Source organism: Sturnira hondurensis, unplaced genomic scaffold, assembly GCF_014824575.4.
Source record: "Sturnira hondurensis isolate 20B ecotype Veracruz unplaced genomic scaffold, ASM1482457v3 Scaffold0018728, whole genome shotgun sequence".
Taxonomy (NCBI): Eukaryota; Metazoa; Chordata; class Mammalia; order Chiroptera; family Phyllostomidae; genus Sturnira; species Sturnira hondurensis.
In genome coordinates this window covers 12,431,126-12,457,977 of record NW_028091359.1, presented here as the reverse complement: position 1 = coordinate 12,457,977, position 26,852 = coordinate 12,431,126, and the positions used below count along the sequence as shown (strand labels likewise).

Here is a 26,852-nt window from a genome sequence, read left to right as displayed (position 1 = left end):
TTCTACCCCCCTGAAGGTGACCCTCCAGAAGCATCCTCTGCAGGATGCCTGTCACCACCTTGTCAAAGCTGTCTGCCCCTCCCCCCGCAGCCCAGGTGCCTGCTGCAACAGGAGATGGTCCCTGGCCTTCTCTGGTGAAGGGCAGACAGTGTGGTGGGTGGGAGACATCAGGAGACCTGGGATCCAGGCTGCCTGCCCTATGACTGTCCCCAATCAGAAACCTCCGTGCCCCCCGCAGCCCAGTCACCACCCCCATCCCAGCCACCCCAGCATTTTTATCCCCTGGAGCCTGCCTACCACCACCCAACCCAGAGCGGGAGGGGTGGGGTGTGCGGTACAGTCATAGGGCAACCTCAGAGTTCGGGGAGCTACAGCCTGAGCCCACCCACTGTGTGCTGCCCACAGGGGAGCGCATCCTGGCCAGCGGCTCTGTCCAGCTGCCTCGCTTCACACTCCTGGAGTCCGGCAGCCTGCTTGTCAGCCCCACCCACATCTCCGACGCCGGAACCTATACCTGTTTGGCGACCAACTCTCGGGGGGTTGACGAAGCCTCGGCTGACCTGGTCGTGTGGGGTGAGTGTGCAGAGCAGGAGCCTGTTACACATCTCTGTGTGAGAGTATGCTGAGCACACTCGACCTCCCCACAGAACACACACTCATGCCACCAGCACCTCCACATCCCCATGTCTGTCCAGCCAAGGCGCTTCTTACAACAGGGACTTGGACAAATTCATTCAGAGGAGAGGGACCAGGAAGGCCAAGTTCCTGTGGCTGACGCCAAGTGACCGAGGGGGCTCCTGCCGTGCTTGGCCAAGTGGAGAGAACATAGAGGTGACAATGGACAGCTGTCTTCATATACTTTAGGCCAGAAACCAGCAAACTTTTGCTGTAATGACCAGATAGTAAGTACTTAGGCTTGCAGGCCGAACCGTTGCAACTACTTGGCTGACTCCTCGGGTTCATTAAGAAAGCAGCCGTAGACAATACTGATCATCGGGCATGGCTGCCTTCCGGCTCCAGCCTGCTCGCCCAGCCAGCGCCCTCCCCGTAGACTTGACCCCCATGCTGTCCTTTGCTGACCCCTGTTTCCTTTAAGGAAACATCTTGAGTCCTTTCCAGTTCTCTGACTGCATCTGCTGGGACCTGCACCCAAGACAGCCATGCATGTGGGCCTCCTGCCTGGGCTGAGCGACGCATTAGACCAGAGACCAGGCCAGCCCCTTTTACCTCGGCTGAGCCACCGATGTGCTAGGAATATGGCCCCGATCCTCCTTAGGTTTCCGGTTTTTTAGCCCTCCAGTGGGTGTGTGGCAGCGAAATGAAATGAGTCCCCACTATGAACGTGGCTCCCAGGAATTCAGGTGTCACAGAAGCACGTTCTTTCTAACAGGCTGGGACATTCACTGTGGCCTGCCTGTTCGCCTGTCGGTCTGTCCCCCTCCGCCCACAAAAGCAGCCGCACAGGCTGGTTCACCCAAAGACACCTTCCCCACCACCTGCCCCCCACGTTAGTCCGGGACTCATGCCCCTTCTCACTATGCCAATGCCCTGTGCTGTCTTTCAGCCCGAACCCGCATCACCAAGCCTCCTCAGGACCAGAGTGTCATCAAGGGCACGCAGGCCTCCATGGTGTGTGGTGTGGCCCACGATCCCCGAGTGACCATCAGGTACTTCCTCTGTTGTGGCCCCAGGGAGGCCAAGGGGAAGGGCAGCTGTAGGGGTAGCTGGTAGCTGGGCGGGTGTCTACACCAAGGAGCCAAGTATGACCCTGGGCTGGCAAGGAACATCCTTAGGGGGACGATTCACAGAGCTGGTGCTGAGCTGGGGTGTACAGCCCACTGAGCAAACGCCTTGGGACAGAGCAGGCCTGCATTAAATGGGGCGGTGTCAGAGGGGAGAGAGAAAGGGAAGGGGTGTGGGCTGCTCTGGGGCAGGGTAGGGGCGGGCAGGCTCCCAACCTTAGAAGTGCCGGATGCAGGAGGAAAGGAGGAGAGAGAAAGAGGCGTTGGGAGCTGCTGGCTCCCCCAGACCCTCTCTCTGCTCACTAAGGGGATGACAGAGCGGTCTCCGTGAACAGGTGCAGGAGGAGTGGTAGGGACTGGGCAGCAGGACCCTGGGGCAGCCCTCAGAGAGACACTGTGAGGGGAAGGGCCCATACCGAGGCCACCCCCGCCATCCACCAAGGGAGCGACCTCAGCAACAAGCTGTGGAACCCACTGGAGAGGCCCCCTGGGACAGCCAGCACAGGTCAGAAGCAGCCAAGAAAGGCTGGAAAGGCAGGAAGGACTCTCCGAAGCTTGGGATGAGAATGCCGGGGGACTAAAACCAGGAGAAAATTGTCCTTTGGGGCTCTCCTTTGAGCTCCAGGATGCTAAGTAAACATTTTAACTGCTTCCTTAGAAATAAAATTTTCCTCCATGTTGCTTATGAATTTTATGGGCGATACCACTGACAAACAACTGGCCTGGACATTGGGAGGGGCCTGGCAGAGGCCACTCGGAGCAAGGGGCACTCCACACCGGACAGCTGCGTCCTGGGGCGCCATCTGGTGGCCACTGGTCATGTGACAGTCTACCACGACACCACAGGGACCCCGGAAGCCACCGTTGGCATGAGGGGTACTAGATGTTTTAGCCAACACCCGTTTATTCTCAGAAAACCCATGTTGGACCCCGGTTTGAAAAACACCTCACTTAACATTCAACATTGACCCTTTAGGACCGTCACCCCGTGGCACCAGCACAAGTGTGAAAAGGAGCCTTGAAACCACATAGATATGGTTAGAACATTGTCAATAGATCACCCGGAATGTGCTTATTCCTGAGTTTATTAGATTTTTGTCTTAAAAACTAATATACCAGCACTAGAGACATCCTCCAAGAGAACCCACACACAGAATACTGCTGTGGGTCTCAGACCTGTAATAAACAGTAGCTATAATTTTTGCACCCATTAATTGGAAATTTTTATGCCAAGAAGCTATAGTAATTCAGTAACAATAAAATAAATTGGTTTTTTGTTTATAAAAATGTTACCTACTAAAATTTGGAAACTACTTGCACATTTTATTTGTTCTGTACACAATTCTTTATGAACAAAGGGATTTGGGGACGTGTTACAATATACAGACAGACTGCACTCCAGGACCCCAGTGACCTATGGGTCACCGCTCCCATGCACTAGAGGGGGCCTCGCCTTAGAATGGAATCACCCATCTAAGACAGCCTTTTCTAGGTGGGAGGAGAGAGAAGAATTGGTCTCTCACACTCCCAAAATTAGATGTGGTCACGGCCACTCCCACCTCCCCTCCCCCCCACACACACACCTATCTTCCTGGGACTTGGGTGGGGGGCTTTCTGGCTGCCCTCCACCTTCTGAGGTGAGAGCCTTGGTGGGGGGTAGACTCCGGACTTCAGTATCTTTTAAAAGTCCCAAGGTGATTCTAATATATAGCCAGGGTTGAAAACTCTGTCCTGGACACACTGGGGTTCCCTGAGCGGACAGGCCAACAGGACCTGAACAGCCAGGTCAGACGGGCGAGTTGGCCTCTCATTCCTGCACCATGTGTCCTCGAGACACCAGGGTCCGGGGTGGCGGCCACAGGCAGAGGCTCATCGCGGGGGAAGCTGCGGGACGGCTCTAGATCTGGGCCCCATCTGGGCAATCTACTTCCGGCCACTATTACTATTAGTCAATACTTGATTGGTGTTTTCCTTATTATACAGCTAATGGAAAACAGCAAGGGCCGATAAGCCAAAAAAGTGGAGAAGGTGAGAGAGAATAAGAAAAGCACATTTATCTGTTTCTCTCAATTGGAGATCGTAATGTTTCAATATTCGGATGCCATTTTATAAAACTAGAAGCAGTGTTTATTAATGTGCTTTTTCCCTTAAGAACCTGTTGTGAATCTGTTCCTCATCAATAAACACTTCTGTGTAAACTCAATTATATGGTTATTCAGCTGTCCATTTTGTGGATGCCGTGTAATTGATGTTACCAATTCCCCAATGCTGGGTATTTGGGCTATTTCTAAATCTTACTAATATTAAGAAATATCATTATGAAATGTCCTTGTAGCAAACTATTTGTGCACGTCTTTGACTCCCTGAGGACTATCTGACATCATTTCAGACTGAGGGGCTGCCTGAAGGCCACTCATCGGAAATGTTTTACCCAAAGAGAAATGGACTGACGGGTTTTTTTAACACTCTCTTATGGAAATTTTCAAACATACCCCAAAGTACAGGGAAATGTGTCCTCAGCCCTCATGTACCCATCACAGTCATCAGCGTTTTGCTCATTTTGTTTCATCTGTCTCCCCACACACATTCTTTTATGCCTACGATATTGTGAAATCAAGTCTCAACATGTAATTTCACCCTTACGTAGGTCAAGGTGCATTGCTTACTGAAATGGACTTTTCGTTCAACATAACCACCCTGCAACCCCCGTCACACCTAACAACACAAACGCCAATTCCTTGAGGCCTGTTAATACCGGTTTGGTTCCAGTTGCCCTGATTGAAGCGAGGGTGTCCCCGCCAGCTGTCAGTCGGACACAGCGGCCAAGCAGCCTGAGCCTGTTGTGTTTGGTTGGGGTGTCTTCCTTGCTCTCCACAGCCCCCTCGCCCTTTTTGTATCTTTGTCTTTGTTTTCGACTTGTTGGAGAAACCAGGTTCTACAAGACAGAGGTCTACAAACTTTTTTCTGTCTTGGCAAACTCTTTTTTTATTGTTGTTCACGCAAACATTTTTTGTAAAGGACGAGAGAGTAAATATGTTAGCCTTCGAAGGTCATTGTCCTGACTCTTTATAATTACAGGTTATTTTGGAAATGCTTTACCCTAAGTTCAAGGCAAATATACTCATTAGCATTATGGAAACAAGTGGACCTGTCTGTGTTCCAATAAAACTTTATTTATACAAGCAGACAGCAGGGCCGGCCGTAGGTTGCCGACCCCTGCTATAGTCTGGCCCGCCTTCCGGATTTGGCTAGCTACTTTTTCATGGTGTGGTTCACCTGCTCTCCTGCCCCTTACAAGTTTAACTGCCCATTCGATTCCAGTTGAGTTGTGGGAGCTGCATCCCCCCTACAGCGCCAACCGCATCTCGGGACCGAGAATGTCTTCTTGCCACTGGTTATTTCTTAAGCAGAATCTACTCTCTGTGACTCGGTACGCTTTTAAGCAAAATTCTCCCCACCCCACCAAGGATGATTCTTTTCTAGAGATGAATTGAAGGTGATTGCTTTTGGCATCGTGTAAACATGTATAAAAAGCCTGACAAATTTACTCAGCGGTTGCACAGCTGAGAACCAATCCTTGAGGAAATGACGTAGAATGTATGTAAATATCTTGCTGCAAGGATGTTCGTTACAGCATTAACTATAATGTCAGAACACCAAGAGCTAAACTGGACCCCAGCTTTACGGGATCAATTACAGGGCATCCGTACTTGAAGCTGCCAACAGAAACCAGGGGATGGCAATGCCTCATTAACAAGTGTATGATATTACGTTGGGTGGAGAAAGCAGTAGATGGATGGATATATTGAAGTAAGGAACGTCCAACCCTGTAGAGAGTTCTTAGGAGTTTAGTTGAGCTGAATTGGCAATTGCCGGGAAGCAAAGTCTCAATGGATTGAGAAAATATTCTGGAAATTTGCCATTTTGCAGCTTATTTTATACATTAGAATCAAAGGAGGAAGTTTAAGGAGGGTTACACGAGATCCACTGGTGGTAGATTAAGGGGGTGTGAGAAAGCAAAGTGGGGAAACCCTGGGACTGGATAAGAAGTGGAACAAAGGGACACAGACTTTGTTTACATTGGCGGGTCAGGGATGATTTACAATGAACACATCCGGCACAGGGAGACAATGCGCAGCGGGCGGGAAAACAATGAAGGGGTCTGTGGTCTCCTGCTCGGGTGTGCTGGCTGTGCCCTGAACGTCTGAGAAAGAAAATCGCTTCGGCGGGTCAAAGGTGTACATCATCTTAGATGCAAAAAGAGAGCAGGCTCACTGAAGGTGAAGATCGGCCTCTGTCAGGGAAGCGGCAGGCCCAGGACGTGACGCCTTGCCATGACCTGCTCTTTGTCAGGAATGGTTCTGTTCAGTTCGTCCTGCCTGGTCCCTCTCCATCCCTGAGTGTGTGAGGCCGCCCGCCGTGCAGTCAGGTGTGCATGGGACCTCTTCGCCATCCACAGATAGATCGCTGGGCATCGCTTATGTAAAAATATGCTGGATCCAGAAAACTGCACAATAATGGCTGACCTGTTCTTACAGCAGCCCTGTGACGTGGGTGGTATTATTTTGCTCGTCTGAGAGATGAGCAAACTGAGGTACAGCATGGTTAATGCACATACCCAGGACCACAGTACTGGACCACAGGGGGCCCAGTCCAGAGCAGAGCAGCGGCCCATGGGGCAGGCGAGAAGGGTCTACAAGGTGTAGGCACAAATGTTCATCGTGGTCTCCCATTATGGGAAAACTTTTCGGTTCTCCTTTTTCCTTTGTTGTTATCCGTACTTGCTACTTTTCTGATTTTTAAACTTAGGTTAAAAAGATTACAGCGTCGTTCTCTTTAGCGGTCTTACCTTCTCTTAACCCAGAGAGTTCTAGGACCCTGTGGCTCGGGCCTACCACCCTGTCGCCCCCAGAGCAGGTGATGGGTCATTTGCAAAGCATCTCAGCCCTCACCCCATTCTCTCCCCTAGCACTGGGCACCCTGATCGACCTTGGAAGAGGGGAGGACCTGGCACCCACGTGTGTTAAGGGCAACGAGGGTGGTATTTCCTGCAGAACAATCCCACAGAAGATGTTTCTTATTGTCAGACACGGGCTCGTGTGCAATTCCTCAAGGTCCCCTTCCTAGGGACTGACCAGCGCTAAAGAGATTTTTCGGACACGAAAGTCATTTTGTCACAGCGGTGCGTCAATCTAGTGATACACCTCATAGAACTAATTCCAGAATGCAGTCTACGCAGAAATGTGCATTCTTTTTCCAACTGCAGTCTTTGAACCTTTTGGGAAGAATAGCTGTTTGCCAGATCTTTTGTGCTGGCTGCTGGGCAATGGCTACGAGCTAAAAGCATAAAGACTTCGACCTAGACCTGAACTGAAGGTGTAAATGAGCGGTAAAGACTTACAGCGTTAACTCCCCCCCCCCGCCCACACCACCCCCACAGGCATCCGCCCCTGCAGGGATGATGGACAGTGCCCTGGCTGAGACTGGCCCCAGACTGCCCCCTACGCACCCTCACAACTCTCTCCTGCAGAGCAGCCTGGGCAAAGTGCACCCCTGAAAGCACCCCTCCTCCCCTTCCTCTCTTTACTTACTGGTTCTTCCTACTCTTAGGTACGTCTGGGAGAAGGATGGGGCCACCCTGGGCACAGAGAGCAACCCTCGCATCCGCCTGGACAAGAACGGCTCCCTGCACATCTCACAGACGTGGTCGGGGGACATCGGCACGTACACCTGCCGGGTGCTGTCAGCCGGGGGCAACGACTCGCGCAGCGCGCACCTGCGCGTCAGGTAAAGGCACCTGCGCGTCAGGTAAGGGCACCTGCCCAGGCCCCAGCAAGCGGGCGCAGGCAGCAATGAGAAGCCACGTTTTGGCAGGCCACCAGGGGACCTGGGACCACACACCTTCTCTCACGACACGCCCAAGCATCCTTCCAGGTTGGGGTCCCTTCGAGAGCAGGGGAGTCTGGGTGTGGCTTTGGACAGGTGGGCTCCGGTGCCAGAGAGAAGGATATGCAAGTAGGTGGCCCAAAGCCCAAGTACTTTGGGGTTTTTTAAAGACTTTATTTATTTATTTTTAGAGGGGGACAGGAGGGAGAAAGAGAGGGAGAGAAACATCAATGTGTGGTTGCCTCTCCCACGCCCCCATCTGGGGACCTGGCCTGCAACCCAGGCATGACGTGCCCTGACTGGGAATCAAACCAGCAACCCTATGATTCGCAGGTGGGTGCTCAATCCATTGAGCCACCCAAAGAGCAAGTTTCATGGCTGAGCACAAGGTATCCTGGAAATTCATTCCCAGTCCTGTCTCTAGGCCTCACCTGTGGCCCCACCACATGTCTCTCCTCCAGACAACTGCCTCACGCCCCTGAGCGTCCGGTGGCGATGCTCAGCACCTCAGAGATGCGGGCCATCAACCTGACGTGGGCCAAGCCCTTTGACGGCAACAGCCCCCTGGTCCGCTATGTCCTGGAGATGTCGGAGAACAGTAAGGCTCGGCTCCACCGCGGCCGGTGGGGGTGGGGGGTCCTTGCACAGGCCAGCTGGATTCCAGCGCCCCACTTCCTACAGCTCTGCCTTGGAGCAGCCCCCTCCCTCCAGAAGCTTCAGCTTCCTCAACTGTCAGAGGGTGAATCTGCCGCCTGGGGTCACTGTGACAACTGAACGAGACCCAGGAGGTGCAGCACTGGGGCCTGCCCCATCAGCAGCCTCTAGACCGTGGCAGTTCTTTTCCTTTTTATCCTTCAAGTCGCCAGGCTGTGAACTCCAAAGTTAGCAGGCGTCATTTGAATGGTGTTTTAAATACAGTTTGCATAGAGCTCATCGATTTGAAGGGGGGGAAAAGATGGAAAGGAACAATGCTTCTCTGTTCCTGTGAGCTCTGCTGCCCCCTGGCACCCTCCGTACCCATCCCCCATGCACACAGGCTAAGGGGACCTAAAATGTGACATGACCGGCCTCCACTGGACCACAGGGATGGCCTGTGCTAGCCACAACTGAGGCTGGACCCCTGCTGGGCTCCAGGGGTAAGAAGCATGATCCCTAGGATGCCCACCTCGCCTCCACCCTCCTTCCATGTAGATGCCCCCTGGACTGTGCTCCTGGCCAGTGTGGACCCCGAGGCTACCTCAGTGATGGTCAAGGGCTTGGTTCCTGCACGCTCCTACCAGTTCCGTCTCTGTGCTGTCAACGACGTGGGGAAAGGACAATTCAGCAAAGACACGGAGAGGTGAGAGAGAGGTCTCAGTGTCTGGCTGAGGGAGGGGCCAAGAGGGGCTGCCTGTTGCCAAAACCAATGTGGCAGAGTGGGGTCAGGCTGCCCGGCAGGGCCTGGCTGGTTATCTTGGCGATCTCCGGGCCTGGGTCCGCAGGATGGGGGAACAGCACCCCCTCCTGCCTCACCGGCATGTGGTAAGGATGAAATGAGGCCTTAGCAGAGACAGAAGCAGGGAGAAGCCCTGAGAGCGGGCCAGGAGTGGGAGCACCAACCAAATTTAGCCGTCCCACCAGCTATGAGCTAGGTGAGTTCAAAGACTCCCGTCCTCTGCCTGGCATGCCCTCAGGCTGTCAGAGGGAGGTGGGGTCTGCTTGGATCCCCCGTGGCCAGCACCTTGCGTGACGCCAGCCCTATTAGGCTTTCCACACAGCTTTCTTAAAACGATGGGAATTGAATAGAAACAGCAGGTCATCCATTTGGAAACATCACACAGCCAAACCCACTTATGTAGGAGGCTCATTCTGGCCACCTCCCCCGAGCAGCGGCCACCTCTAATGAGAAGGAGACATCAAGAGGACAGAATGACAGCAGCAGAAATTGCATGTGCCAAAGCCGTGCGCTTTGCTCTGTGCTTTCTAGGTTTGGTTTTATTTTTTTTCAGATGTATTGAGATACAATTGACATACACCATTGTGTGAGTTTAAGGTGTACAGCCTGTGGATTTGATACACTCGTATCTTACAAAATGACACCACCTATAGTTAGCTAACACCTCCTTCCCATTACCTATTACCCTTTCTTTTTATGGTGAGAACATTTCATATCTACTCCAAGCAACTTTCGAGCATATAACATAGTATTATTAGCTGCAATCCTCGTGCTGCCCAATAGGTGCCCAGAATTTGTTAATCTTACAACTGGAAGTTCACACCCCCTGACTGATATCTCCCCATGTACCTCCCTCCCCAGCCCTCGCTAACCACCAGTCAGTTCTTTCTCTGAGTTCAGCTTTTTTAGATTCCACGTGTGTGTGCCACATCCTTATTCATTCATTCTTTGATGGACACTTAGGTTGTTTCCGTGTCTTGGCTGTTGTGAATAATGTTTCATGTTTCAATGAATACGGGGGTGCAGATATCTCTTCAAGATTCTGTTTTCATTTCCTTGGGATGGATATATCCCCAGAAGTGAGGTGGCGGACTCATATGGTCGTTCTATTTTTAATGTTCTGAAGAAACTCCATACTGTTTTTCATAGTCACTGAATCCATTTGCATTCCCACCAACAGTGCACAAGAGTTCCCTGTGCTCCCCATCCTCGCCCACGGTGTCTCTTGTCTTTCTGATGATAGTCATTTTAACACGCGTGAAGCAACCTCTCATTGAGGTTTTGATTTGCATTTTCCGATAATTGGTCGTGCTGAGCATCTTTTCATGTACCTACTGGCCGTCTGCATGTCCTCTGCCCATTTTTTAATGGTGGGTTTTTGTTGTTATTGTTGCTGCTGGTTTGGGGTTTGGGTTGTTTTGCGGGGGTTGTTTTGGGGGGGATTTTTGCTATTGAGTTGGGTCAGTTCTGTATATGTTTTGGATATTCACCCCTTACCTGACACAGGGTTTGCAATACTTTGTCTCATTCCACAGGCGGCCTTTCCGTGTCATTGCCAGTCCCCTTTGCTGTGCAGAAGCTTTTCAGTTCCACGTCCTCCTTCTTGTTATTTTTGCTCTCGTTGCCTGTGCGTTTGCTGTCACATGCAGGGAGTCGCTGCCAAAACCAGTGTCAGGGAGACTTCTCCCTGTGTTTTCTCCCAGGACTTACTTCTGTGGTTTCCGGTGCTATGTTAGTCTTTAACCCATTTCAAGTTCATTTTCGTGGGTGGTGTAAGGTAGGGGTCCACATTCTCTTGAATGTTCTTGTTCAGTTTTCCCACCACTATTTATGGAAGAGACAATACTTTCCCCATTGAGAAGAATTAATATTGTTTAAAATGCCCGCATGAAAGCCATCTATGAGTTCAATGCAATCCCTATCAAAATTCCAATGGAATTTTTCACGGGAACAGGAAAACACCCTAAAATTTGTATGGAGCCCCCAAAGATCCCAAAGAGTCAAAGCAACCCTGAGAAAGAGCAAAGCTGGAGAAGAATGGAGAGCCCAGAAATAAACCTTGTTTATTATTAAACTAATATTCAACACGGGAGACAAGGCGCTTTTAGGTGTATACGCAGACCTCTGGCTTCCATTGGTCAGCGTGGTTTTGCCACAGTTCCCACACCTGTCTCTGGACTTCACTAGGGGGACAACCCAGGGGCCACGGCGCTCCGTCAGGAGAGAAGAGGGGCCGATGACAGCCTTGCATGGAGAGCAGTTACAGGAGGGCTTACTCGTTCACTGTTTGCTGAGCACCTACTATGCCCCGGTGGCCCTGTTTGGACCACTAGAGATGGTGCCGGGGACGACATGGATACGGCCCCGGTCCTCAGAGCTACGGAATTCCACTAAGAAAAGGGGGTGGGTAAAAATAAAACTCACAGACGCAGACAACAGGCTGGGGATGACCAGAGGGCAGGGTGGGGGGAGGCAGAAGAGGGTAAAGGGGGATGAATGGTGATGGAAGGAGGCTTGACTTTGGGTGGTGAACACACCGTACGATATACCGATGATCTATTATACAACTCTATACCTGAAACCTCTATAATTTTATTAACCAATGTCACCCCAATAAATTCAATAATAAAGTAACAACTATATGCAAAGCATTAAATAAGGATGAAAGTTAATAGTGTATGATCTCTACTTTCCCTTCCAGCCTGGTAGCCGTGAAAACGATTAGCCTGGACAAACAGAATATACAGTACTACCCATTAGAATGAGAAAAAAGGGGGGGGGAGAAGGCCTCAAAGTGCAGGGAAAGCCACCCCAGAACTTCTCCCGTTCTTCGGGCGCCGCCGATCCATCTTCCTGATGAATCGTCACACGAGTGGCCCTGAGTCACCGACAAGGAGGGGAAGTCACCCTCGCTGTGGGCTCCCCGGTGCAGTATGTTCTGGAAAGCTGTCCATCAGGAAGCAGAATCATAAAAACCTAAAACAGGGAGAGACATCCATCAAAAATAATTAACGTTTGTTTTTAACGGATGCGTGTCCGTTGTGAGGAAAACAGGCTGAGGTGGAACACCACGTCCCCCTGGCAGAGCCCGAGGAAGATGATGTGAGCACTGGGCTTCAGGAAGCGGGTGGGTTGCTGGCTGTCACCCACACACGGTGCCACCCCCACCCGCCCCAGCCTGGACTCAGCCGGTGGCGGGAGGGGGGGGGCGGGGGAGTAAAGGAAGCCCAGGGAGGTATGCCACCAGCTGGCAACTGGGAAGCAAGGGTTTAACACTCTTGCTTCCAAAGCGCTTGAATCCTCGTGGCGGATGTCATCATCCCGTCAGCTGCTTCTTTGACAAATGGGAAACTGAGGCCCACATTCCTGGACTGCACAGAAAATACATGCATCTGGTGCTTTACTTTGTTTTTCAAAAAAGACTTATATGTACATTGCATCATCTGTGCCCCAATCAGACTTACAAAACAGGCAAGTGGAGCCTCATTCTATTCCTAAAATAGATAAAGAAATAAGCTCAGAGAGGGTAAGTGACTTGCCCGGAAGTACACAGCAGTTGTGCAGTCACCCAAAAACAGAGCAGGGCAGGGTTCAGCCTCCTCACATCCCATTGAACTCCTGTGGTTGCCTTCGGAACTACGAGTGGAAAAACCCACCCACCCTGGGTGTTTTCCTCTCTAGGGTCTCCCTCCCCGAAGAGCCCCCCACTGCCCCGCCGCAGAATGTCATCGCCAGCGGTCGGACCAACCAGTCCATCATGATTCAGTGGCAGCCGCCTCCTGAGAACCACCAGAACGGCCTCCTCAAGGGCTACATCATCAGGTAAGTGTTTGTGGGACAGGGGTGGGGGGGGAGACAGGAGAACAGCCTGGGGTGAACAACAGGTGAGGGAGTATCAGGAGTGGATGGGAAAATGGAGCAAATTCATGGGTGCTTCTCCGTCTAACAAGGATCTGGCAACAAGGAATGCCTACCCCGTGGTAGGAAAGACTGAGGTTAGACATCTAGAAGAACTTCCAGCAGTGAGAGCCTTGGAAACCAAGGGGAATGTTTAAGAGACCAGATACAATCTAATCTCCTAAAGGCTAGGGGGATGGGCAAGGCGGATACCAGGGCTGCTGCATAGAAATGGGACCACAGGGAGGTAGTTAACTGTTAGGAAGGCATCCACCTGGGACCCAAGAATAGCCCACGTCAGGCCAGCTTTCCCTGGGGACGGACCACGAACGGACCACCCACTGAGCTAAGAACTGATCCCACAGTGGAAGTCCTCCCTTGGGTCCTAACCAACAACGAAGCCCAGGTCTATAGACTTTTGTGTTTACGTTCAACCAAGGATACTTTGCCGGTAACTTTGAATGAGTCGTTAAGTGTTACCAAAAGTCAGTGTTCGTCACTTAACGTTAACCTGCTCTTGGAAGCTGCTGAGAACGCCCGTCAGTATTCCGAGTGCTGGCTGGCGGTGAGGCGCCAGGCAAGCCTGCCTGTCTCTTTGCCGCACATGGACCCTCTCAGGATTAGAATTCCCAAAATTCGAAAGAGGCTGTTGTTGGTGTGACTGCTCCATCAGCAGTTCATTTTCAGGTGGGTTTCTGGTGAACCCGAAGAGCAGGGGTCCTCACTGGGGGGTCCCTGGACCAGCCGCAGCAGCAGCCCTTTGAGAGTATGATAGAAACGCACGTTCTCAAGCCCCACCCCTGATCAGAATGAGGAACTTGGGGGGGCAGTCCCAGTGATCTGTGTTTTAACGAGCCCTCCAGGTGCGTTTGAGGCCCACCAAGGCTTTGAGAACCCCCGACACAGGGTAGGGTAAAGGACCACATTAAGATCACTGGGGGCCTCTAGTTTTCCTGTCCTCAGAATCTAAGGCGAGTATGCGCCGTGAGCTCCCCAGCCTCCCGAATTTGCCTGGGTAGATTTCACCTCTTCATTACCATGTGTTCTTTTTGCCAGTGGCCGGTGGAAATGGTTAGAGTAGGTAGCCTCAGGGTTTTTTTCTCTCTGCCTAAGTGAGGGATCATCCAAAAAGAGAGCTCAGACTGGTGTAGCTCAGTTGGTTGGAGCATTGTCCCATACGCTGAAAAGTGCCAGGTTGGATTCCTGGTCAGGGCACGTGCCTGGCTTGCAGGCTTGGTCCCCCACTGGGCCGTAGGCGAGAGGCGAATGATTGATGTTTCTCTCTCTCCCTCTCTCCTTTACCCTCTCTTTAAAATCAATAAGCGCATCCTCAGTTGAGGATGAAAAAAGAGAGAGCCATTCAGCCACTGTATTAGAGGGAGAAAGAAAATGAGCCCAACCTTTGGACATAGCTGTCCCATGAGTGACCCCTCAAAGCTGACCCCTCCTCCTCCATCAAGAGAGGACAGCCCAGACACATCCCCAAGACCTGTGTTATCCAGTCAGGTAGCCACTGGTCACCCGTGGCTGTTTAAATTAATTAAAAGTAAGTCAAGTTCCTCAGTGGCACTAATCACATTTCAAGCACTCAGCAGCCACTGGCGCTGGTGGCTTCCGTATAGAACAGCACGGAAATGGAACATTCCCACTGTCACAGACTGTTTCCCCGGCACGAGGCGGGCATGCTGACACCAGTTCGCTGGGTCCTGGCTTCCTCCCCTCAGGTACTGCCTGGCCGGGCTGCCTGTCGGGTACCAGTTCAAGAACATCACGGATGCCGACGTCAACAACCTGCTGCTGGAGGACCTCATCATCTGGACCAACTACGAGATCGAGGTGGCCGCCTACAACAGCGCCGGGCTGGGTGTCTACAGCAGCAAAGTCACCGAGTGGACACTGCAGGGAGGTGGGTGTGCCCAGCCGCCCCGTGGGGTCAGGGGCCTGCGGGGAAGAGGAAGAGGTTGGAGGTGAGTGTGATGAAGGCAGAGGCTTCAGGAGTACAGGGACCTTCTGCAGAAGTTCACACTGACTGGATCGTAAAATGGCTTACCTTTAGCATTGGACCTAAAAACCACCCGGGTGTTTTTGTATCCATGACTTTCCTGTATCAGTCCCCTGTGAAATGGGTCAGGCAAGTTTTATTTGTGCAAACTGATCGAGAGAAAGAGGGCATCTTACATCTACACAGCAAGGGAAGCGAGGACAGACAATGGGGGCCAAGCAGGGTCTGCAGACCCCATCCCCGTGTTTTCTCTACCTCACTGGGCAAGACAGACTGACGCCTCCACCCCCCTCCCCCCGCTCTCCTCCAGTCCCCACGGTCCCTCCAAGCAACGTGCATGCAGAAGCCACCAATTCCACAACCATCCGGTTCACCTGGAATGCCCCCAGCCCCCAGTTCATCAACGGCATCAACCAGGGCTACAAGGTACGTGAGGCCTGTTCTTGTCCCCAGAGGAAGCGGGGAGGTACGAGAGGGAGGCCACAGTGGAGGGAGGGGGCAAGAGGCAGTCCCCCCCTCTGTTTCTGAAATCGTTGGCTCAAGCCAGACAGAGGACACGTGATCAAAGCAAAGAGCACCAGGATCTCCCCAAGGACAGGTACAGGCCACGGGGGCACAGACACCACCCAGTGCGAGGCACTCTCAGGGACACTGGCTTATAAACAAAACTGGGTTTGTTTCACACATAAAAATCCAGGACCCACTTCTTACCACCAAGCTGTGGCTCTTACAGGCATCCTGCTGGGTCACGTCCTCAGTCAGGCTTGACCCCACACTGCATGAAGGGAACAGGGCTCTCACGGACGTGGGTTGAGATCCCAGGTCTACCTCTTGCTGGCTCGCTGGACAAGTTCTGTGATCTCTCAGAGCTTCCTTCAATAAGTATTTCAATATTTATCGAGCCCAACGTTATTTACTGTTCTAGCTGCTGGGGAACGAAAATAAACTCTGTTCCCTCACTTGCCAGCAAAGATGATAGTGTGTCTCCTTTAGGGCTGTGTGAGGACTAAATGAGATAATATTTGTGATCTGTTGAGCACAATAACAAACACAGAACAAGTGCTCTGAAAATGGCTTTGGTAATAGCAGTAATAGAAATGTATTCAGTCGCTCGGGCTGTCGTAACGAAGTATCACAGACTGCGGAACAACAGAAATCCGTTTTCTCACAGTCCCGGGGGCGGGAAGTCCAAGATCAAGGTGTCGGCAGGGTGGGTTTCTTCTGAGGCCTCTGTCTTGGCTTGTAGATGGCCGTCTTCTCCCTGTGTCCTGTGATCATCTGTGTGTGTGTGTGTGTCCAAATCTCCTCTTCTTAGAAGGACAGCAGTCGGACTGGAGGGGGGCAAACCACGTCATGTTAACGTAATCACCTCTTTAAAGACTGTCTCCAAGCACAGTCGCATTCTGAGGTCCTGGGGGCTAGGACTTCAGTGTATACATTTGGGGAGAAACAGCTCACCCCACAGCAACTCGTAGAGGCTGGTGGTAACCGCGAGAGCGGCGATTACCGTGGTAACAGCAACAGGAGTGACAGCGATGGTGGTGGCAGTCCGTTTGCCGTCATTGTAACTGCATGAAAAGCCAGGACTTCTCAACTGTCCTTCCTAGAACCCAGACCTGAACCATGGAGGGAGAAATACCTGAGTATTAGAGGGAGAAAGAAAGAACCATGCCAGGCCCCGCCTCTCACCTCCCGAGGAGCATGGAGCACCATCTACGCCACGTTTACAGCTGGACCCCCAAGCCTGGGGCAGGCGGGAGGGGAGGCCCAGCATCTGAGGGGCATGCAGTAGGAAGCCAGCTGGGACCAGGGCCTCAACCAGGACCAGGGGTAACCGCAGGCTCTGGTTTTGAGCCCAGGGATCTGGTGGTCGCAGACACTCTCAGAAGGTTCCCGCACCCCTTCTGTGCCGTGTCTGCACGTGTACGACAGCCAAGATTATTTCTAGGACTAGCAGCCTCTGCCATTATGACTGCTAGTTGCCTGGGGGGGGGGGTGCTGGGCAGGAAGGGTCTGAGATTAAGCCACGAGAGGGTGGCCTGCTAGCTGAGGGTTGGGGGTCTTTGGGCCATCTCTGGGCCTGCTCTTGTTACTCAGGGTTAGTGTTGATTCACTTTGTTAGGTCCTTGATCTTGAATTCTAAGCAGACAAGGAGGGGATGGGCCAAAGTTGGACACACCCAGGTCACAGCCCTCATATCCCAGGCCAGTGAGGCACCAAGGCCAAGTGGGCTGTCCTGGGGCAGGTGCCATGGCTAATCAGCAGCCTGACTGGCTGCAAAGCCTGCTAATTGGGACTCTGGGGAGAGGCAGGGGAGAGAAGGGGAAGGCCCAACTCATGCTGAGGAGTGAGCGGGGAACAATTAGCTTCTGCTGCTGATTGTAAATTTTCTCCCACATGTGGGAGGGCTGGGCTGCAAGCTTCTAAGGAAAAGGGCTCCTGGAGGGCAGAGAAGGGCAGCCAAGTGGTCAGAACAGTTAGGGCAATGACCCAGAAGAGGAGGAGGCTGCAGACGTCCACCCAAGCCTGGTCGGTGCCCAGCACCCAGGAACCGCTCGATCCAAGTCAGCAGGAATGAACTGCCCAGATACCTTGCACGCAGAAAAGAGCTCACACTTATGGGGCACTTTCTACGTGCCACGCGGGGTGCTAGGACTCTGCTTGCCTTCTTCTCCCATGCCAGCTACACGCGAGCCCCAACAAGCATTACTATCATCACCCCATTTTACAGAAGAAGAAACTGAGGCACAAGAAGCAAGTGACTTGTTCAAAGTCAGAGGAACAGCAGAGTTCGATTCAAGCTCCAGAGCCTGAACATTTTCTTGCATGAAGAAGAAAATGTGTCCTTTGACTTAAATTAAAATAATAAAGGTAACTTGATGTTTTCCTAAGTACAAATGCGTACGAGTGGGGATTCTGCTTCTTGTTTCTTTGGCCTCAGTATCACAGGGAGAAAAAAGCAGTATTTGTCCCCTGCAAACCTCCAGTGAAAGTGGACTTTCCTCCTTTTCACTGAAACATATTTCTAACATCTGAAGTAGGGAGAGGCCCGTGACGAACGCATTCTCAGCCGAACGGGCTCCATTTACTTTCCAGCCTCCTGCTCCTCCCTGGAATAGTTTGAAGCAACTCCCAGGATCGCAGGCTTCCACCCATAAATATTTCCGTAAAGAAATATTATAAAGTATTTAAAACGCGATCATTCTTGTGCCTAAAACATATCAGCAGTCCCGGTCGGTGTCGAATTCCCCCCATAGCAACACCATTTCTCTTACTAGTTGGTCTGTTTGCTTTCAGATCCACAGAACTACATTTGGTTGGGTTGTGGGGGTTTTTTTTTTAGGTCTCAGCTGATCTATAGATTCTCCATCTCTTCACTTGCTTTCTTTTTCTAGTAATTTATTGAGTAAAGAATCTCAGTCATTTGTACTATGGAATTTTCCGCAGCCTGGAATCCACTGATTGTCTCCCGGCGGGGCCATTGAACACAGGCCTCTGAAAACCGTATTTGCAGTAAATTGGAACTTCGAATGAGAAGCTTGATCAGATGCAGGTTGGAGGGCTTCTTCCCCATGATATTACTCCCTCGACGGTGTTGTGCGTTTGCATCTGGAGCCATCAGGCGTGGCCGTCTCTTCCTGGGATGTGACCGCGGACCGCCCTTGTCTGATCTATTATTTCAATAGGAGTGGCGGAATTGGGACCGTCCAGTGTTAGAATTCTGTCTTGATTTATTAGCTGAACTACTTTCAGAAAAGAGAATTTTCTCCTCACCGACGTGGTGGTTATCCAGCAGTACGATAGAGCGTGGGAAACACTCACCCCTTTCCCGTGACTGACCCATTTGCAGAACAATGACATGACTCCTTAGCAGAGCCGGCAGGGACAGGTGGCTTTGGATTGGGGTGAGGGGGGCATCGTTTTGTTTTGTGTTGTTTGGGGTGGCATTATGATAAGGATTTCTTAAATACCTTTGATATGCCTCAATCCACTGCCATTATAATTCTTTTTTTAAGATCTTATTTATTTTTAGAGAGAGGGGAAAGGGAGGGAGAGAAACATCAATGTGTGGTTGCCTCTCACGCACACTCTACTGGGGACCTGGCTTGCAACCCAGGCATGTGCCCTGACTGGGAGTCGGCGGACCAGCGACCCTTTGGTTTGAAGCCCACGCTTAACGCACTGAGCCACACCAGCCAGGGCCCGTTATGATTCTTATGGGTGCCAAATGTACTTATTCTTGGCCTCTTCAGGTTGACTCATGAACCCACTGGACATGGCCCCTGTAGTCTTCAACCCCTTCCTTGCTATCCGTACGACAAGAGGTTCTGAAGTACCCACATTTCCTGCACCTCGCCTGGGGCCAGCCCTGTCTTCAATTGAGTCTTTGCTCCTTTAGCCGGAGTGATAGTTAGATACCACAGTCTGGGCACCGGGGGTGCTCCATATTCCAGCACTGGTAGCTATTTCTCGAACAGCTGGGAAGTATTTTTCTAAGATAAAACACATACTGATACTTCCAATTCAATTTCAAGACTACAAGCTCCTTAATAATCTCATTAGTCTTTTGTCTGCATCTTTTCTCTCCAGCCCAAAAATCTAGCTCCCAGGGCACCAAGATGATTGCCCACCCCTCCAACACCCACCACGGTCACAGGCAGGAATACCAACACGGTGATTACTGCCAGTCGTTTCAGATCACTGGCGGTTCTTCCCGTTTTTCGAGTGTGTCCCAGTTGGGATGTTCTTCACACCACACATCACGATGCTGCTCAGTCTTTGGAAATAGTTTCTCACTGTGTCATTTTGCTAAAACCCAATACACAGTTAAGCTCGTTTGTTTCATTTTGGTTTCGATTTTTAGGGATTGATTTTTTTAATTTAATTTCATTTTGTAATTATGTAGTCTCTTTACACGGCTCCGAAGTGAAATCTACAGAGCAAAGTAAATTCAGGGGCAATCAGCCGGAGTTCTGGTCCTCTCCCTCCCCCACAGCTGTGGTTTCTTTTTGTTTGTTTTGGTTTTTCCTTCGGTTGTTTGAACATAAGCAAGTACCTACATGCATAGAGGCATATCCTCTCCTTTCTGGGTACACGACAGCACACTCTGCACACTCCCCACCTTGCCTTCTTGTTTATGTGCCCCCCTGAGATCACTCCCGGGAGCACCGCACGGAAATCCTCCCCGTTGCTTTCGTCACCTCTGTGTCGTTCCCCGCCACCTAAGTCTCCCACAGTGCAGCCCGCCGGCTCCCCACTGACGACATTCTGGGGGTTTCCAGTCAAGGGGTATATATAAAATTTTGCCACAATTGCCACATTCCCCCATTATCTTTTTTAAATTTTCCTTTAATTTTTTAACAGGAAAGAAATGTACATGGTTCAAGAACCAACAGATATAAAGAGACAGTCATACAGCAGCAATCCTGCTTCCCATCCCAGGCCTTTGTCTGCCTGGTTCTAGTCCGCCCCACCCCAAAACTCTCTCCAGAGAACCGCTGCTGCTACTTTCTTACATTCCAGGATGTTTTGTGCGAGTCCATGGAAATGCAAAGAAATAGAGAGAGGCAAAAGAAGGGAAAGAGAAAATTTCCCTTTTTTTTTCTGACTTCAGAAGCTAGCAGGCCATATACACCATCCTAACTCGCAACCTCATAATGCTTCCACCAGGTAGCTATGACCGTTCCCAATAGTAGCCTGAGGCCCAGAGAGGTTGAGTGACTACCCCAGGGTCACACAGCAAGTAACAAGAGCAGGCACAGACGGCCAAGAGACACCCCTAACCCTCACCTAGCTGTGATCTTCATGAAAGGTCTCAGGTGCCGGAACCGGAAGCCAGATCCTGGTGCCAGTTCCTCAGCTGCCCTGAACCTCAGTTTCCTTTTACGTAACAGCACAGGACCATGGTTCCCACCTGGTCTTCACAGTTCTGATGGACTTGGGCTGGTCAGTGATGGGCTGAGCCCAGGGCCAGGCCCACAGTAAGAACTGCTGTCACAGCAGCCTGCTGGGCGTTGCTCACCCGAGGTTCCATCCCAGAGCTGCCCGGAGCCCAGCTCCTCTCAGGCAATAGAAGGTGCAGAAGGCGATTGGAGTGTCCTCCCGGCGCTTGGGGGGAGGCCTCTCAGCCCAAAGCCTCCTGCTCTTCAGACGCAGCTGAAGGACCAGTGGCTCGGATCCCAGAGTCAGTATTTTGCCACAACCACAGTTTTGCCGCCGTCGTGGGCTTCGGGCCTGAAGTCACCATTGGGACCGCAAACCACACGGCCGGTGCCCTGTGCGCCTCTTCTGAGCCCTTTTATGAGACAGTTTCACATGGTAATGGCTTTAGGGCACCTGTAAAGACACACTTTGTCCTTTTCCTTCATTTTCATTTTATCTTATTCATTTTTTAAATCCTCAGCCAGAGATATGCTGATTGATTTTTAGAGAGAGGGGAAGAGAGGGAGAGAAATATCGATGTGAGAAACACCATTGGTCATAAGCACCCTTCCTGGGCTCGAACCCACAGCCTAGGCAAGCGCCCTGACCAGGACGTGAGCTCGCGGCCCTTTGGCTTACGGGACAACCCGCCAGCCGAAAGAGCCATGCCAGCCAGGGCAGGTCCTTTTTTTTTTAAGGGTAGTAAGTGTAATTGGCCTAAACCCAATAAAATGATATTTACCCAGATTTTGCACTTGCTGGGGAACGTACCACACAATTCATTCTAATGGTGTAATTCATTCAACTTTACATTAATTAAATTAAATGAAAACATTAAATTTGTTCTTAATCTACTCCAAAGAAGTTCAGCAATTTAATTGCTATGAAACAAGATAACCAAAATAAGGAGGATATTTAACATACTTATTAAATGCCACTTAGGATTTCTGATTAGTATTTTTGGGGTCTAATTAGTATCTGATTAACTTGCTATAGGCTATCTTTTCACAATACCAATTAAATTTTAAAACACCCTGTATAAACACGTGTTTGTGAAAGAAGAAGATTAAGCATTGTCACGGGTGTGAGTTAGTCAGGAAACATCGGCACGGTGTTGTTTCCTGTCTATAAATACCCCTACTTGCTACAACTCATCAAGTATTGCTTTTCACCATTAATTGCTATTTAATCAACTTCAAATAAATGAGGAAATCTCCGAGACCAGCTGTCATTGCCGGAGACAGATGAAGGACTCAGAAAACAAGAGTGTGAGGCGAGGGAGCAAGAGGCAAGAAGGAAGGGGGGCAGGAAGCCTACGGAGCCATGGATGGTGCCTGTGGAGGGGAGGTTTGGATCTCCCTGAAGTTTTCTTGCTGGCTCCCACCCTGATGTGACGGTTAAGATTAAATCTCAACTTGGAATGTGCTTAAAAGAATAAGTTATCCACATACTGCAGCTCTGTGGGAGAACCCCCAGGGGGTGCCACCCCAGCCCAGATGGAGGGAGATGTTGGAATTAGAGATCTTCAGCCTCCTACTAGCTGTGTGGTGTAGACTAAGTCACCTAGCCTCTCTGAGCCTCAGCGTCCTCATCTGTAAAAAACAGGGGCAGCTTCAAGGGTGCTCAGCCTGTGCAGTTGCCGGGGGCTCCGCACTCAGAAGGACCCCATGTTCTGTTCAGTGCTCCGCTGACGTCATCTTGAAATCCTTAGTAATGTTGGCACGAGGGAGCCCTCCAATTCCGTCTTGCACTGGGTCAGTTTGTGCAGCTGATCTTGGTAAAAGGTCAGATCTCTCTTTTGCGGGGTCGCTGCAGGAGTCTACAAAGCCACTGTGACTCGCGGTGCCCTGCCATCATCGACGAGCAGAGCAGCGCACCAGAGTGACCGCCCAGGACAGGCATCCCAGGGCCCTGTGTGCATCTGCACAGACGTCCCTTGCTAGGAGGAGGGCCACAGGGACCTGGGCTCCTGGGCACTCTCTGTCCATTAGCCCAGCCTGTGGGAGAGCGCTTTGCCTCTATTGGAACATTCTTACTGGCCTGCCTTAATTGGTGGCCTCTCCCCAGCTAATCGCCTGGGAGCCAGAACAGGAAGAGGAGGTCACCATGGTGACCGCCCGACCCAACTTTCAAGACAGCATCCACGTGGGCTTCGTGTCTGGCCTGAAGAAGTTCACTGAGTATTTCACTTCTGTGCTGTGCTTCACCACTCCTGGAGACGGACCCCGCAGCACCCCCCAGCTGGTGCGCACCCTCGAGGACGGTAGGCACCACCCAGCCCCCGCAGGCTCTACTCTGCCCACCCACCCAAGGGTCAGGCAGAGGGGGGGTTCTGGTCTTGTCTCCCATGCTGGGGCACCCCCGGAACACTCCAGACTGTCTTGCAGATGGTGGTCTCTCGCTGGCTCTAACTGGCATTGGGTGGGGTGGGGGCCCTTTTTTGGGACAGTGCCTGGGCCTGTGGGACACCTGAGCTTCAGTGAAATCCTGGACACCTCCCTGAAGGTCAGCTGGCAAGAGCCAGGGGAGAAGAATGGCATCCTCACAGGTAGGCACCGCGGTGTCACTGAACTGGGCTGAGGAACAGGTCATCTAGTCCATCCCTCAGCCCCCCGCCTGGTGTCCATCCAAAGCTCCGAGCAACCATTCTTTCTTAGAGGGGGCTCAGAGGGGGTCTTGGCCCCTTCACTCTATGACACAGCCCCAGGCCTCAGTGGCCACCCCGATGACCTGCCCTTCTCCTGCAATCCCCTCTCTACAAATGGTGGCACCCCACCAAGGGTACCCCTGGGGCCCCAGGCAAGATGCCCCCACCTGCCTCAGCCCCAAAGCTTCCCTTGGGTGTCCAACTGCCGGACTAGTGAAGAGGTGAAGAGCAGGACAGCAGGGCCAAAGCCAGCTCTCGGCCACAGCCACGCTCATGCCCCCCCGGGCATCCCCAGGGTACCGGATCTCCTGGGAGGAGTATAACCGAACCAACACTCGTGTGACACACTACCTGCCCAACGTGACCCTGGAGTACCGCGTCACGGGCCTCACTGCGCTCACCACCTACACCATCGAGGTGGCCGCCATGACCGCCAAGGGCCAAGGCCAGGTGTCTGCCTCCACCATCTCTTCGGGGGTGCCTCCAGGTAGGTGCCCACTCGGGCGGACTCCCGGCCTCTTGCCCCCGATCAGCATCCCACTCAGGAGGTCCCTTCTCTTTCAGGACTGTTGGCTTTCTTCCCACTGAGCTCTCCCCTCCCTCGGGACCATGGTCCCTTGAGTCCTCCCTAGAGCAGGCTCCTTCCCCAGATTCTAGAGCTCAGGGTAGAGGGCCCATGGGCTCCCCACTGCTTCCTCCCAGGGCTCTCAGAAAAGCATGGGCTCCCAGGGACGCCACCCTTGTCCCCCTACCCTACTCCCCCCTCCTCCACACCACATTCCATACCAGTTAGTGGTACCCAGGGCTCAGGGGAAGAATTCCCACTGCCACTCAGAAAGTCCGGATGGGATTCCATCCAGTGCAAGTGTTGGCTGGGGAGGGGCAGAGCAGGGTGAGAATAACTGTGGACCGGCCTGAAGGGCCAGCTGGGATCTACTCTCTATGGTAACTTCTGCCACGCTCCATGACCTTGAGCAAGTCAGTACCTCTTCTGTGCCTCAGTTTCCTTCTCTGTATTGATGAGAACATGGACTAGAGAGCCCGGTGGCCCTGCCTCAATCGGGGAGGCTATGCTTGTGTGACCTGGCCAGGACCCCACAACCTGCCCTCCCATTTTCGGTCAACCCCAAGTGACAATAGCAGTCACAGTGACAAATATTTACATGGTGCTCACCACGCTCAGAGCTAAGTGCTTTATCTGCATCAACTCAGTCCCTAAAGTAAGTGATACTGTGATCATCTCCATTTACTGAGGAGGACGCCGAGGCACAGAAAGGTTAACTAACTTGCCCAAAGACACACAGCACGGAAGCTGTGGAGTTGGATTCTAATTCATTGACATGTGACCCCAGTATCTGTACCCTTTCTGTTCCTCCTGGACCCCAGGGTCCCTGGTCTGAAAACAGGGTCTGCCTCCTGCCCCCATCCTCCTCCTCACCTCCTTGGGTTTGGGAGGGGAGGTCAGTTTGGTTTCTCCCTGAGTCCAGCTTGTTTGGTGCAGCCTCCAGCTCCCTGTGAGCATCTCACCCACACCCAGACCCCAGCAGAGGAAGCCCTGGAAAAGTGCGACACAGCCCCTGTGCCCAGACGGCCCTGTTTCCTACTCACCCCAGACCCTTTCCCCCACACCCCGTCTTCCCTTGTCAGAACTCCCAGGGGCCCCCGCCAACCTGGGCATTTCCAACATCGGCCCCCGCTCCGTGACCTTGCAGTTCCGGCCCGGCTACGACGGGAAAACCTCCATCTCCCGCTGGCTGGTGGAGGCCCAGGTAAGGCCCGTCGGAGGGGCGCCCTGGAGGCCAGAGAGCCCTTCCTGGCCTCGGGTTTGTACATGCTCTCGAGTGAGAAATCATACGTGTTTCCACCTGTGCAAATTTTTACCTGCTACCATCAGATGGCCAAGCACCCCAAATTCCCAGTACTGCCTCACCCCCACATCCCCTCCACACCTGTGCACACAAGTGCACACCAGTCCCCTCAGCGGGGGAGCGACCAGCTGGCCTGGGAAAATAACCAGCCACCACCCACAGGTCTTTATTTGCTAAATTGTACTATTGTCATCATCATTATTATTATATTCCCATCCCCAACCCCCTCCCCACTGGCAGTCATCAGCTTGTTCTCTACATTTATGGGTCTGTTTCTGTTTTGTTTATTCATTTGTTTTGATTTTTTAGATGGCACATGTGAGTGGGATTATCTGGTATTTGCCTTTCTCTGTCAGACGTATTTCATTTAGCGTAACGCCCTGTGGGTCCATCCGTGTTCTCACACGTGGCAAGACTCCCTTTCCCTGTTTGGCTGAGTGACAGTGTGTGCATGTACGCGCTGCATCTTTATCCGTCCATCTGCGTGTGGACGCTTGGGTCACCCTCCTACCTCGGCTGTCACTAGCAATGCCGCAGTGGGCATAGGGGTGCACATTTCTTTCTGAATCAGCGTTTTAGATTTCTGTGGATAAAACTCCCAGAAGTGGAATTGCAGGGTGGTGTGGGCGTTCTAGTTTTAATTTTTTGAGGAACCACCCTCCAGTTTTCCGCAGTGGCCGCACCAGTTCCCGGTCCCACCAACGGTGCCGGAGGGTTCCCTCTTCTCCACCTCCTCACCAGCGTTCGCTGTTGGTTGACTGATGGGTGTCAGGCCTACGGCCCTGTAAACCCATGATTCTCAGCACGAAGGGAGCATTCAGGGGTTCCAGCGACTTAGCTGGGGTTTTAGAAGGCTGCTGGGGTGTTCAGGGGAATTGCCTGGGGAGCCTGTTGAACACACGGACACCAGCCTCAGATGATCAGCCAGGTGCAGGGCCTGCCCAGGAGCGGGTTTACGACATGAGATTCTGATGCAGGAGAGGGTCAGGGTCACACACGAAGGCATGGTTAAGGCACTCGGGGTCACACACGAAGGCACGGTTAAGGGGCTTGGGGTCATGCACAAAGGCACGGTTAAGGGCCTGGACACATGGTAGCCCCGTCTGGTGCCCTCTAGGTGAGCCCTCAGGTTTGAATCAAGACCTTCCCTGGACAGAGCCTGAACCTCTTAGAAGCTGGGGCTCAGAGCACCTGCCTTGGGCCCCCAGGTGGGAAGGTCTAACGGGGTCTCCCTTCTCCAGGTGGGCGTCGTCGGGGAGGGGGAGGAGTGGCTGCTGATTCACCAGCTCAGCAACGAGCCCGACGCCCGCTCCATGGAGGTGCCCAACCTCAACCCCTTCACCTACTACAGGTAATGGGGCAGGAAGGGGGAGGGCTGCCCAGACCGACCGGTCTGGGCCTCGGCCCTGGGGTCCTGCCCTCACCATCTTGCTTATCCCCTTCCCCCCACTCC

General features: G+C 52.2%; 1 protein-coding gene across 2 annotated transcripts in view; it reads left to right on the top strand.

The window, feature by feature from the left end:
* Positions 1–26,852, top strand: part of SDK2 (sidekick cell adhesion molecule 2) — a 241,788-nt gene that overhangs the window by 169,922 nt on the left and 45,014 nt on the right. For both annotated transcript variants that reach the window (XM_037070049.1, XM_037070048.1), the window contains 13 exons: positions 406–573; positions 1,565–1,667; positions 7,353–7,529; positions 8,090–8,226; positions 8,820–8,967; positions 12,745–12,885; positions 14,685–14,866; positions 15,273–15,388; positions 22,952–23,147; positions 23,334–23,432; positions 23,827–24,018; positions 25,179–25,300; positions 26,641–26,750. In XM_037070049.1, the coding sequence (XP_036925944.1) occupies positions 406–573; positions 1,565–1,667; positions 7,353–7,529; positions 8,090–8,226; positions 8,820–8,967; positions 12,745–12,885; positions 14,685–14,866; positions 15,273–15,388; positions 22,952–23,147; positions 23,334–23,432; positions 23,827–24,018; positions 25,179–25,300; positions 26,641–26,750 (1,891 nt within the window). The remainder of the gene's footprint in view (positions 1–405; positions 574–1,564; positions 1,668–7,352; positions 7,530–8,089; positions 8,227–8,819; positions 8,968–12,744; positions 12,886–14,684; positions 14,867–15,272; positions 15,389–22,951; positions 23,148–23,333; positions 23,433–23,826; positions 24,019–25,178; positions 25,301–26,640; positions 26,751–26,852) is intronic.